Genomic DNA, 14,414 nt, shown 5'->3' on the forward strand with positions numbered 1-14,414 from the left:
GCAAGCAGGACAGTTGAAGTTTGCCAAGCTAAAGTAAAAGTCACCTAGAACCAAGTCCTCGACTGTCACTTTCACTTATCATTGGCCATATTTATACAGCATTGTTTCTTAAAAGTGAAACAGTCAGGCTCCCTTCTGGACTTTTGCCTCTGAGCTGGTGAAAGAATGTTTGCCTAACCTTTAAACTCCTTTGTAGTCTGTGCTCATTTTCTCTTCTGTAAAAGGAGACTCTGTGTAGCTTGACAGAGAGATGAGGAAAAATCAAGAGCCAGTGCGTGAAATAAACTGGTTTGGTTTGGTTTTGAAACAGGATCTCACTCTGTCACCCAGGCTAGAGTGCAGTGGCACAATCATAGCTCACTGCAGCCTCCACCTCCCCAGCTCAAGTTATCCTCCCACCTCAGCCTCCTGAGGAGCTGGGACCACAGGTGCATGCTACCACACCTGGCTCATTTTAAAAAAATTTTTTTTGTATGTTGCTGTGTTGCTCAGCCTCGTCGTAAACTCCTGGGCTCAAGTGATCCTCGTGCCTCCACCTCCCCAAATGTTGAGATCACTGAGATCATAGTCATGAGCCACTGTGTCCCGCTGAAATGTGCTGTTAATGAGCTACCTCTCATTAATATGCTCACTTAATATGCCTTTAACATATTAAAGCAATATTTCACCTTCCATAGACTGAGTAGCATTCAACATTTTTGTGGCTTTGAGGTCACTAACCACATGAAGACTGTATGTAATATCATGAAACAAATTGAAATCACATATAGGTTTCAAATGAAACCCGTAATCTGAATATTAGAAGCAAGATTCTCCCAAATGTCATCAGATACACAACATTCTTAAAGCTCTGGCCAGTTAGTATGGCTTAGGACTTCCCAAGGAACTCTGCTTCAGCCATCTGAGACCTGGGAGATTACAAATTGGTTGAAAGTAATTTTGATGCCAAGCAGCGATATTCAGAAAGGAGCTAAAAAGTATATGTAGTGGGAAAATGCCAGAAATTTCTTTCAAAATTTAAGTGCTGGGGCAGTTTGAGAGTGAGGAAAAATCTAATACAAAATCTCTACATATTAGAGTTTATGCCATCCACAATGGGAATAATTTAAGAAACAGAAGACTGTAACTCAAATTGCTAGTTCTATGCTCATTTTTATAAAATATACTCTTGAAGTTTTTATTTTGTGCTTCATTTTGAAAACAGCACAGTAGTAAAATATTTACCAAATAATTTTGGAAATTATCAGAAGAGTTTCCTTGAAAAATATAGCGTTGTAAGCTATTTGGGTTGAATTGTGTTCCCCAAAATATCTATTAAGGTCCTAACCCTAGTACCTGTGAACGTGACCTCATTTGGAAATGAGATCTTTGCAGATGTAATCAAGTTAAGATGAGGTAATACTGAATTGTGGTGGGCCCTAATTCAGTGACTGGTGTCCTTATAAGATGAGGGAAACTTAGACACAAGTACATTCAGAGAGAATGAGACATGATGATGGAGGCCGGGATTGGAGGGATGCATTTACCAGCCAAGCAGTGCCAAGGGATGGCTGGCACCCACCAGAAGCTAGAGAGAGGCCAGGAGGGATCCTTCCCTCTAGCCTTCAGAGAGAGCTTGACCCTTCTAGCACTTTGAATTTGAACGCCTGGCCTCCAGAACTGTGAGACAAGGAAATTCCTTTGTTTCAAGCTTCCCAGTTTGTAGTTCGTTGTGATGACAGCCCTAAGAAACTAATACATAGGCTTTGCTCATCAAAATAAGATTCATGGAGAAATTTATGGATGACAAGGCAAGATGGATTGAGGAAGATATCCTCGGTAAAGGAAATAGCATTTCAAAGTCACCTGGTTCCAATAAAGTGTAAAATAACTTGCTGTTAGGGAAATCACCCCAGTCGCACTTTACCTTAATTTCATGAGAGATAGGACAGGTAAGCCTATCAACAAAGGAATCTCATAACACCAAAACAAAGGACATTTCTTCAAGTTGAATAAATATATGATTGTAACTCTTTGTCATTTTCTTTTTCTCTTTCACTGAAAGCTGGTGAACATTTCAGGTACCAAAGCATGGGAAACCTTGCACCAGTGCTTATCAAACTCATGTGCACAGAGTCCCCTGGTGTGTTAAAATGTAGATCCTGACTTAGGGGGTCAGGGGATCTGCATGTGACCAGCTCCGGGGTTATGCAGGTGCTGTTGATCCAGGTAGGCATGTAATGACTCCATGCTCGAGAACTTTGAAAAGATGGTTTTTTTGAAAAAAAAAAAAGTTTATTATTCTTTCTCATGGTCATTTGAACTGTAAAGTATTCCAATCCATGCCTGTGACTTGACTGCTGATGCTTTGATGACTGTAACATCTATATTTCCAGTCACAGCCTTCACTCAAACCGAAGACCTTATTTACAGCTCCTACCTAACTACACTTGGGTGGCCTACAGGCATCTGAATGCAGTATGTCCTAAACCCAACAAATTACTCATGCCTATATCTCTGTCTTCTGTTTTTCCTGCGTCTGCCTAAAAGAGAGCATTAGAGCTCATTTTTAATTCCTTCCTATCCTTACTTCCTGGCTCTATTTGGTTTCAAAGTCTTTTGAGCTGACTTCTTAACATGGTTTAAGTTACTGTTTATCCTAAAAGATGCAAAGGAAAGTTAAATTAGGGCCAGTTTGCAGGATTAAAAGATAAGAAAATTGAATTTCATTCCAAAGTTATTTGCTGCAGTGACTTGAGCCACTGTGCTGACTATCTTGCAGCCTGCCACACACTATCTGCACCACTGCCCGTGGGCAGCTTCCACAGCACTTGGGACCGGCGTTCATGAGGATGCGAGAGCCTCCTGGGCCAGGATGGGCGTAGTTTTCTGCTTTAGAAGAACAATTATATATATATATGTATATAATTATATATTTATTATTATTCTATCAGTGGAAAGTAACAAAGAATTGGCCTGCTAAGTAACTGGCTTGTCCACATCAGCCTCTCAGTGCATGTGATCCCAACAAGTGAGCCAGGAAAATCAAAGACCCAGTCACCAGCCTGGAGCAATTGTTGGGGAGCCTGTGCTGCAAATGATAAATTTACAAGGGTCGTGGTTCCACTGTGCCGATGTTTACTTCAGTCTTAGGTAAACCGCACTCCCATGGCATGCTGCAGAGTACCATGATTAGCTTTCACTACCTGTTCCACTTCCTTTACTTCATATTCTTCCGGCTCCTCCACTGGTCATGTGCTCTTCCACTGCCCAAACCTTCCACCTCTCCTAACCAGCATTTCATCAAGGTTTTCACGGTTCACTTCCTCCCTGACCATTGTACCAAAACTTTTTGTCCATTGAAGTACATGTCATCTGTCCTCTGCCTGCTCCTCATTGCTGTTATCTGATGACCCTGGGGATAGTCCTTATTCAACAAAGTCATCTGTCATATGGTTATGCTCTTTGCTCCAACTTTTGACTGATCCTGGGTGACCTCAGTGTCCTTGCAGAGGTCAGTCAACAACTCAACTCCACATTTCTTTACTTTATCTCTAGTCAAGATGAAGTCAGGTCTATTTTGCTGCCTCTTCAGATACTTCCCTGGCTGCTCCCTGGACTTTGTCACCTGTCCCATTGTGACCACTCCAACTTCATCCAGTCTTTACTTTAAGAGCTTCAGGTTCCTGGTCCATCTCCTCCCTTTCTTCTTCTTCTTTTTCTTTCTTTCTTTCTTTTNTTTTAAGACAGTCTCACTCTGTTGCCCAGGCTAGAGTGCAATGGTGCGATCTCAGTTCACTGCAACCTCCACCTCCCAGGTCCAAGTGATTCTCGTGCCTCAGCCTCCTGAGGCACTGGGATTACAAACATGCGCCACCATGTCTGGCTAATTTTTGTATTTTTAGTGGAGACAGGGTTTCGCCATGTTGGCCAGACTGGTCTCTATCTCCTAACTTCAGGTGATCAGCCCACCTCAGCCTCCCAAAGTGCTGGGATTACAGGTGTGAGCCACCGCACCTGGCCCCTTTTTTCTTTTCAGGCAATGAGCTTCTCCGTCTTCAGATAGGACACCCATGGCTTTTCCTTCCACCTCATCATGCTTCTTTGTCTTTCAACTACACACTGTTTGCACAGCTCCAGTCCTGGCTACCCATCCATCTGCCTTGCCTGCTGCGCAGACAGAGCACCTTTTAGATTGAGATCATTGCAGATGTATGGTATCTGCTTCCAGCTGGGTACTCAGTAACACTTAGCAATCATTTTTCTTATCCTGGCCATCTCTCCCTTTCTGCACACCAGCTATTTTAGACCTTCACATATCTCAAGTCCATTCTCACTCCCAGTAGATGACCAACCAACAGTAGATGTCAGGAAAAGATGCCATGTCTGCAAACTTGCTTACCTCATCCTTAACCCTTCCCATGTCATCTCAGAAGAAGGAAAGTCTCTCTTGCGTAAAACTCACCCCAGCCTTCTACTTTGGACCCCATCTCTAAGCTTCAGGTCCCCACTTCACCCGTCATGTCTGTTCCCTTCCGTCCCCTTTCCACTGGTAGCTTCCTGGCTTTGTGCCTTCCTCCTTTAACTACCGCTGTCTCTCCTTTTTCTCACAGCTAAGCTGCTTATTATCAGAGCTGTCGGTACTTTTTGTCAACAGTGTCTTCCTTCATTCTTCAACTGACTGTAATTAGGATTTTGCCCCCGCCTGAAGTGATGTTGATTTCACCAGGGATGCTGATGATCAGTCAGTGGAGACTTGGCAGCCTTTATCTTAGCTTCTTTTCATACTCAGCCCTTATAAGAAATGCTTCCCAAAATCTCCACTGTGTTGGCTTACAGGTATTTTCAACTTAATCTCTGAGTTTGCAACTCATTCTTTTGCCTTAAAGTTGTTCCTCCTCAGAATCTTCAACATTTCTTATCTCAGTTTTCGTAATCACAAACCCTAAGCCTTTAATTCCTAAAGAAGGAACCTTTCTTTAAATGACTCCATTCTACCCAAATTCTAATGCTGTATCACAGCACTTAGCGTCTTCTGCAAGGAAGTAAGACACATTAAATGGATCATACAGTCAGAGGCCATACATCCGTGATTTTTTTTCCTGATACTTGGAAATCTTAAAAGCAAGACCACTGCTTGGGGAAGAAACGAGGAAGGCAGAGGTCACCTTGTCTGCTGAATATGGCTTAATTTTCTTGAACACTCAAGGTCATCATTGACTATTGACTGCTGGACAAAATGTGCTGTGGTATTATGGTCACTTTTAGCTCATCCCCTGCTGTCCCCAGCTCACAGTCCTACTTTAGTATATACTTTTGATCTGCTGCACTTTGGGGTGTTAGGTAATAGAGGCTGCTGGAAGTGAATGTAAAACAAGTCAGTCAATTCCAAATGAGGTGTCTCCTGTAGAGTTAATCTCCTTTGGCTTTATGTTTGCTATTTCAGTGGCTTGGAGGCCATTTTTTTCTGGTCTTTATTTTGTCTGTGTTCCTGAATGGCTGACATTTGCCCAAGACTGAGTTCTAATTATTTGATACCTTTCCTATTACCTCATTTAACATTTCTCATATGAAAAGTTAAAAGTACATGAGTAAGATGTATCTGTTTTAGACTTTCTATTTTGGGGTGTGGTCTTTCCCCTGAAGTTTAGTTCATTCTGCAGGAAACCCTTATCAAGTGAATGTGATGATCATAAACTGAGAATTTTTCGTGATTTTGAGCCTTCAAGTTAACATTGACTATAATAAACACCAAATCTAATTAAAGTAGGCACAATTATTTAACCAGTTCACATTTAGTTATATAAACCACCTAGGCTTTTTCCCTTCATTAATTAACTCTGTAATATGGCTATTCACCTGTTCCTGGTAAGCCTTTTTGTAGTTGTTAAGCACTGTACACAACATATAAGACATACCACATGGTATGTTGTATGTATGTCGTCCACTGTTAAACAAGGAAAAAGAAAACCACAGATTATAAATACAAAATAAACCCATAAAACTAGTACAGAATCTACCATATTCTGATATGGAGTCATGGCAAGTGAGATCATCATTGCTGCAAACCAGCAATGATTTGCAGACATTGAACACTCAGAGAACATGGTGCCATACATTCCTGCCAGAATGATTTCTGTGAAATCTAGGTAATTCAGCACTAACTGAAACTCATGAAGTTAGTTGGATTTCATCATCTACCAAGGAATAACTCATTGTCCTTTGTGATGCTTAGTTTTATCTATGTTATCCAAATATGTGTTATCACCACACAGAAAAAGAACTAATGGACAGCCTGGTTGCTTATCTGCTGTTCCCTCCGTCTGGTATTGTTTCCTTCTTGAATCCTTTGCTAGTTCTTCCATTCTGGGGGCTGTGCATAGTAAACTTAGAGAGTCATTGTCTGTTAATATCACCTTTTTTTTTTTTTCAGTTAAGGTTTCCGTTTTGAGGTCATTGTAGATTAATATACAGTTTTAAGAAAAAAATACAGAGCTCTCATGTACCCTTTTCCTAGTTTTTCCCAATGTGAAAAGCTTGCAAAACTATTGCAGAATGTCACAACTGGGATATTGATGTTGACACAGATACAGGACACTTCCATCACCACAAAGATCTCTCCTGTTGCCCTTTTATACGCACAGACTTCCTTCCTGTCACCACACCTTCCTTAGCCTTTGGCAACCACGAAATCTGTTCTCCATTTCTATAATTTTGTCATTTTAAGAATGTTATATAAATGGAATCTTGCAGTTACAATTTTTTTAGGACTGACTTTTTCAGTCAATATAATTCTCTGGTGATACATCCAGGTTATTGCATGTATTAGCAGCTTAATCCTTGTTATTGCTAAGTAGCATTCCTTGGTATGAGTGTACCAAAGACTGTCTAACAATTTACCTGTTAAAGAACATCTGGGTTGTTTCCAGTTTGGGGCTGTTACCAATAAAACTGCCATAAGCAGGGTCTTGCATGACTCTAAATCTTCATTTCCCTGAGATGAGTATCTAGGAGTGTAGTTGCTGAGTCATGTGGTGTGTTAAATGTTTAGTTTTATAAGAAACTGCCAACCATACAGTTAACATTTTACTTACGTTAAAATCTTCAGCTATAATGGTGGGTTTTTCTGTTTGTCCTTTTAATTCTGTTAGTTTTTGCTTGACATATTTTATAGCTGTTTGGTGTATATATATTCGAGATACCTATATCTTATTGGTAGGTTTACTCTTATGTATTAATAGTTATGTAATGGCCCTTTCTGTCTCTGGTTATTTTCTTTGTTCTGAAGCCTATTTTATCTGGTATTAATACAGCTGGCCCTGTTTTTCTTTAAATAGTGTTTGCATGATATATCCTTTTCCATTCTTTCGGCAGCCCGTATCATTATAATTGAAGTGAGTTTATTTAGACGGTGTATGCTTAAGTCATGCTTTTCAAGTCAGCCTTCCAGTCTTTGTCATTTAATTGGTGTATTCATTTACATTTAATGCAATTATTGATATTGTATGACTCAGGTTTGCTATTTTATTTCTCTGGTTTCTTTTCCAGCCTGCCTTCACTGGCCATTTTTTTTTTTTTTTGAGACGGAGTTTCACTCATGTTACCCAGGCTGGAGTGCAATGGCACGATCTCGGCTCACCGCAACCTCCGCCTCCTGGGTTCAGGCAATTCTCCTGCCTCAGCCTCCTGAGTAGCTGGGATTACAGGCACGCACCACCATGCCCAGCTAATGTTTTGTATTTTTAGTAGAGACGGGGTTTCACCATGTTGACCAGGATGGTCTCGATCTCTTGACCTCGTGATCCACCCGCCTCGGCCTCCCAAAGTGCTGGGATTACAGGCTTGAGCCACCGCGCCCGGCTTCACTGGCCATTTTTAAAGAATTCTGTTTGATTTACCAAGAGTGTTTTTGAATATATCTCTGCTTATAGCATTTTCAGTGGTTACTCTATATCTTACTTTATATATACATAACTTATCGTAGTTATATATATATCATAGTTTACTGTTGTCATCTTTTAATCCTTTCTTGTTTTGTCTTAAGTAATTCCTTTACATATTTTAGAATCGTATAGATAATACTATTTTTCTTAAACAGTTAAACAGAATGAAGAAAACTCAAGATAAGAAGGAAAGCCTATTGTATTTGCCCATACTTTTGCTTTCCATGTTCAAGCAATCCTCCCTCCTTAACTTCCCAAAGTGCTGATATTACAGATATGAGCCAATGCGCCCAGCCTGGAATTTTTTAATGCTAACAAAAGTCTAATAGCATTATTTTGAGTTCGATTGCCTGTAACCATGCGAATATTATGAGAAGTTGAATAGGCTTCATCTCTCAGTGGTGATTAACATAGTTCTTAAGAAACAGGTGACAGAGCTAGGCCAAGTGTCAGTAAAGGAACATACTATTGGAGCATAATTTGAGGAGGGAAGGTTAACTATGATTAGGGAGTGCTTGGTCTGATCTGGAAAAGAGTGTGGAGGTGACATTTTCAAAGGTGTAAACAGGGGAGCCAGGAATACAGAGCAGAGCCTTTGAGGCCGCAGAAGGAGTCAGGCAGCAGTGGGGATTAACAGTGGTGGGTCAGGAGCAAGGGTGAGGAGTGGACTCAGCAGCTGAGTGAAAGAGGGAGAAAGTTGGTGTTCTGGTGCTCCTGGGCTCCTAAACTATGCAGAACTACAGTTCTTTGCTAACAGAAAAAGCAAAGTGAATTACTACGGATAATACGAAGTTACTGATACTACATCATGCTAGTTAACACTTTCTAGGATTTGGAAATCCTTTATTTCCACTTCATAAAAAACAATATCCCAAATTAAATATATTACTATGTAAAGAAGAAATTATTCAGTTTGTCGTTGAATCAGGCAAATTTCACACCTGAAGTGCTGACCCAAACTTGGCTTGAGCTGTTACAAATTACAGATGAGGGAATAGAAGAAAGACCACATAAATCTGAGGTGCAGACAAAACTTTTACCTGAATTTAAACAGAAGAAAGAAGTAGACTCTTCAGAGTCAGGGTTATCCTTTTGTACAGAAAACACTTGAAATTTCTAAACTAAGCTTGCTTGCAACTGAATACGCATATTTCTTTGGATAGTGGCTAGCAAAAGGATAAATTTTATTCATTCCAAGAGTAGTTTTCAAATTCGAGCTTGAAAAGTAATTATTCAAAGAGCACAGTTTGGAAAACCACTGAATTAACATGTCACCCAAATACCTAAAATCCTTAAATGTGAAAAGGTAAGTCAACATGTGTATTGTCATTTTACAAGATACTCAGTTACCTCTTTTTCCTGTTATATTAACAACTAAGATACTAACTTTTATGTTCATGATCTAAGAAGAAATTCATAGCACCATTTTAAGGTTATTTTCACAGTCTCTTTTTATCTTTCAGATTTTTTGTTTAAGTTCTTGGTTATTGGAAATGCAGGAACTGGCAAATCTTGCTTACTCCATCAGTTTATTGAAAAAAAATGTAAGTGACATCAAACGGTCATTCTTCTGTGCATGTCTCCTGAGAGTCCTCTCTTGCTCAGATTTGTTTACAGTAAAACTTACAACTTTTTTCTGTGGAAAAAAGTAATAGTTTAAAAGTATTTTAAAGGGTTTTGTTATTAAACTTTGATAATGTGTTTTTTTTATTAAGTTAACATTTCAATTTAACAATGGTTCAATATATGGTTACTCATACTGTACATTTTCCAAATGCTAAGAGATCATATAGTGATGTTGAAGACAGCAGAGGCATTCTCTGGCAGGAATCCCATTTCCTGACAGCGGCCAGAGAAGCTCTAGGCATACATTTTGGATAAAATAACAATGTTTGATCTTTATAGTGGCCTTCTATTGTAGGTAAGGCAATTGCTGTCATCAGTTCTGTTTTATAGGCCAGGAACAGAGCTCTTGACCACACATCCCATCTTTTACCATCGACCCTCACTGTTTTGGTAAGGGAGGTTGAATTTTTTATTTCAAACTATGTGAGAACTTGGAAAGCTGTAAAAGACTGTAGGTTTGAAAGGCCCTTAAAATAAAAAAATGCTTTTATAATAATGGAAAGAATTGTGGAGAAAGACCTGTCTAGTTAGTGGCAGGTGGGCAAAGGCTCAAAAACAGAATGTTTTTTTAGTTAAGTGCATCTTAAGGAAGTATATGTCAGACACTGTAGGTGGGTAAAAAGGAGAAAGAGCCAGTATAGGGTGTCTTGGCAGAAAGCTTTGAAGAAGAATAAAATAATAGGAATTTACTCTGCTACTTCCATTTTCATCAACCAAGAGCTTGTTGGAGCCTGTGTTTAGTGACATGGACCCAGTGTGGCTTAGTCACAGAACCAGTCCTTACTGAAATTAACAAGTGTTCATTCACTGGATAGTTTATTTACAGGTTGCCAAGACTTAGAAAAGAACAACTAGAGGGAACCAGGCCAAGTACCCAGCTTATATAATCATTCTCTCCTCAGAGAGCTCTCCTGCAGGGTCCTCCCCACAACTCCTCACAACAGTGATGAAGGGAAGTTCTCTCATTGTAACCAGGATGCCCCTGGCCTTTAGTTACTGTCTTTTGAAGGATTTTACTCTGCATTTTGCCTGTTATTTTACTCCTAATGGAATTTCCATACTAGTTCTGTACTGTCTGGGCATGAAACAGACTGGCATAGTCACCATAACCATTTACCCTCTGCCCTGTAAATAATAAAGCCAGTTGCCAAGTAGCATCCCTGATTTCTGGAACAATTAAATTTTGTTCTGCAGTTACAAAATGTAAACTAGTCAGTGGACTGAATAGCTGTGATATTCGATTTTAGCTTATCTGTTCATCATCACAGAAATGTTCTTTCACAGGCAGTGTATTCCCGCTCGGTTTAGCAAAATACTTATTTTACCTGCCTCCTGCCTGTTCAAACAGTACTAATTTCTCCAACAAATTCATCCCAAATCATTACCATAGAACATACAGTGGATGAAAACTCAGACACCTGTAGATTGCATAGGGTTTGGGGTGTGTTTGAGGGTGTTTTGTTTTGGGGTTGGTTGTTTGAGAGTGTTTTTTCTTTGGTTCAGTTTTTTTTCCGCCTTTTCCCTGCTTTTCCTTGCTTTCACTGTTATTTCTTTAGAATATTTAACCATTCAAATACAGTAGCTGGAACTGCCTCCACCTCATTACTTACTGAGCCGCAGACCTGTCACTGAACATTATCCCCTGAATGGTACCCTGGTATGTCAACAGTCCCATCTGTGAGATCTTAACAGTGCACAGTTGGATGCAGTTCAGATATGGCAGGGGTACCTTCAGGCATAGGTTTTTAAATGTATGATTTGTTTAGGGGTTTTGAGAAAAAATCTTTATGTCTCTTTGAGAGTGGGGGCTATGTGTATTTTCTTTAAAACTAAATGCATCTTCTCAGTAGAATGCTGGAGAAATGAATGGCTGGAGTAATGTCTGTTCTCCATTGATGTAACTCTTGGTTTTAGTGTCACTTATTTAAATCTATAAGCCTGTTAATGTTCTAAAATTAAATGTGCTGTTCTTGTTTTTCTTTTTTAGTCAAAGATGACTCAAATCATACAATAGGAGTGGAATTTGGTTCAAAGATAATAAATGTTGGTGGTAAATATGTAAAGTTACAAATATGGGATACAGCAGGACAAGAACGATTCAGGTAGCTTTTCTAACTTAAAAAATATTTGAAAATTGGATTTAAAATAATTGATATTCTCTCAATATATAATGCCTCACCCCCTCCCCAACACACCCCTTCCTCGTCCTAATCTCAGAAACTTCATTTTTGGAAACTTTGATTGACAAGACAGCTAAAATTCAGGTTAGCTGTCTACAGCATGGATTTACTAAAGAATACAGTAGGATCTCAGAGCAACTGCATCATAATTTGGAGGCTGACCCCTTCTCAGGAGGATGTGGCACTGTGTATTGTACAGTATGTTTCTAGATTAAAATCAAAGCAAGAGCTTGTTTTTCTGTGTTTCTTTTTTAAAGAATTGTTTAAAACTTCTTGTGAGGTTGTGTTTTGTTTTACATTAACTAGAGCATGTTCTGATGTTTGATACACACTCCACAAAATATTCTCTCCACACTCTTATTATAATAGTGTCATAATTGAGGCTCAGCATGACACTGCAAATGAGGTTACATGTTTAGTATTCTGTAACTACTAAAGCAAGAAAATAGATTAATATTTAGTTTTGTGTTTTGCACAGATGCACAAAGTCAGAACAGATATTCATGGTTTTATAATTCAGTGAAATAAAATCCACCCCATTTGTAAACATTTCACTTACAGTTGAGTATATATCATATATTAAATAATTGAAGTTCGGCTGGGCACAATGGCTCATACCTGTAATCCTAGCACTTTGGGAGGCCAAGGCAGGTGGATCACCTGAGGTCAGGAGTTTGAGACCAGCCTGGCCAATGTGGTGAAACCCCGTCTCTACTAAAATACAAAATTAGCTGGTTGTGGTGGCAAGTGCTTGTAATCCCAGCTACTCTGGAGGCTGAGGCAGGAGAATCGTTTGAACCTGGGGAGTGGAGGTTGCAGTGAGCTGAGATTGCACACTAGCCTGGGCAACAAGAGCAAAACTCCGTCTCAAAAATTAATTAAATAATTGAAATTTAATAATTGCTTCAAAAATACCATAACCACCTTTAATCACCATTGCTTTTCTGGAAGCAGTGATTAAACATGATGGATTCAGTTAGACATTTATGTCCTTTCCCTCTCAGAACCCCACTGACATAACCATTAAGTAATTGAAATTGCATTAACTCAAAAAGGCCAAGATTGGGAGAGTACGTAATTATGATTGAGAGATTGAAAAAAAAAAATCTTAAAGATAGGAAGTAGATGGTGCTCTGATAGCAGAAGGAGCTCCACCCTAAGTGCTATAATGGGGAAAGCCGCTTCTTCCTCCTGGGTCCCAGAAAAGGTCAGGATTTGTAAGCATCAGGTTCTACAGGAGGTAGAGGTTACAGAGATTCATGTTTACACATGAAATAAGAGGGTCAGTCTTTTAAGTTGAAATGGGGCCTAGACTCAGGGTCATAAGACCCACCTGAGGGCATGGAGTCAGGCCTGAAAAGAGGGAAATTAGGTGAAAGTGAAAGCCTCTGGTCCCCAACCCACCTCCCCCACCTCTTCCCTGGTCACTGGCAGCCAGGTATGTGTGTCCCAGATAGGAGAAATGAGTAGTCAGCAAGGAAAGGCTAGAAGGTACCAGCGTTTTGCTCTCCCAGTGAAACAGCCCAATCTCTATCCAGTCATCTGACAGTAAAACCCTCCAAACTTACCTGCTCCACCCACACGTAAAGAGCCGCTTTTAGACTTTTTCATTCCTTGCTCTTGATGATCAGGCAGCAGTTTGAAGAAAGTTTCTATAGTAAAAGAGAGAGCCCAAAGTAAAAAAGCTAGAACTTTCAGGGAATAAGAAAAACACACTAAAACCACAGTATCCTCAGGAAGAAGAGCAGAGATTGCGTTGAAGTATGTCATAAAAACAGTCACACTTAAAAAGAGTAATCAGAATAATATGTTAAGTAAACTCATGTGAAAAATGGGAGAGATGAAATAAAGAATCATCCAGAATTAATCCAGAAGATGCAACGCCTAACTAGTAGGAGTTCCACAAGAGAGAAAGCAGTGGGAACAACAGAAGAAAATGTTTCACTGAAGGAATGAGATTCCAGGTTAATTGGCCCACCTAAAATCAAACATAGTAAGGAAAAAGTCCACACCAGAGCGTGTCATGTGAAATTTCAGAACACCAGAGATGAAGTAAAGAAGATCCAGAAAGGTTCCAAGAGGCAAAAAGCAGCCACATATAAAGTGTGAAAATGGAATTGCTTTGGACCCTTCCACTGCAACATTGGAAGCTAAAAGAAATGGAAGCATTGCCTTCAAAACTCAGGGTGAAATCATTCGTCAACCTAAAATACTAAACTTAGCCAAACTGTAAGTATGTGAGTAAAGGCTGAATACCATCAGATATGCAAGAATGAGGAGGAACCCAAGATTATCTTTCTTAGAAACTTCTTAGAAATGCACTTTCTTAGAAAGTTCAGGAGGATATACTTCACCAGGACAAGGACATGAAGCCAGCAGGGAGATCCAGCTCAGAATGGCAGAAGTCTAGGGGGTGGTGAGGGAAGACCAAGACAGCAGTCAGTATGTGATGGCACTGCCCTCCCGGGAGGACCAGGGAACAAGTGAGGGGCTCTGTAAGTGAACTCACGACGCTGTCAGAGCAGGGAAGAAACAGCTCTGAAATTCATAGCTTCCTAAGCCTTTTGTAGAAATGAGAGGAAAGAAACTGTAAGATCCGGCCGGGCGCGGTGGCTCAAGCCTGTAATCCCAGCACTTTGGGAGGCCGAGGCGGGTGGATCACGAGGTCAAGAGATCGAGACCATCC

The 14,414-nt window shown here is 40.0% G+C and overlaps 1 protein-coding gene across 2 annotated transcripts in view; it reads left to right on the forward strand.

The window, feature by feature from the left end:
• RAB4A (RAB4A, member RAS oncogene family) overlaps nucleotides 1–14,414 on the forward strand; it is a 30,796-nt gene that overhangs the window by 2,843 nt on the left and 13,539 nt on the right. For both annotated transcript variants that reach the window (XM_017526489.1, XM_037737774.1), the window contains exons 2-3: nucleotides 9,386–9,466; nucleotides 11,536–11,650. In XM_017526489.1, coding sequence (XP_017381978.1) covers nucleotides 9,386–9,466; nucleotides 11,536–11,650 — 196 coding nt within the window. The remainder of the gene's footprint in view (nucleotides 1–9,385; nucleotides 9,467–11,535; nucleotides 11,651–14,414) is intronic.

Source organism: Cebus imitator, unplaced genomic scaffold (assembly GCF_001604975.1).
Source record: "Cebus imitator isolate Cc_AM_T3 unplaced genomic scaffold, Cebus_imitator-1.0 Scaffold42, whole genome shotgun sequence".
NCBI lineage: Eukaryota > Metazoa > Chordata > Mammalia > Primates > Cebidae > Cebus > Cebus imitator.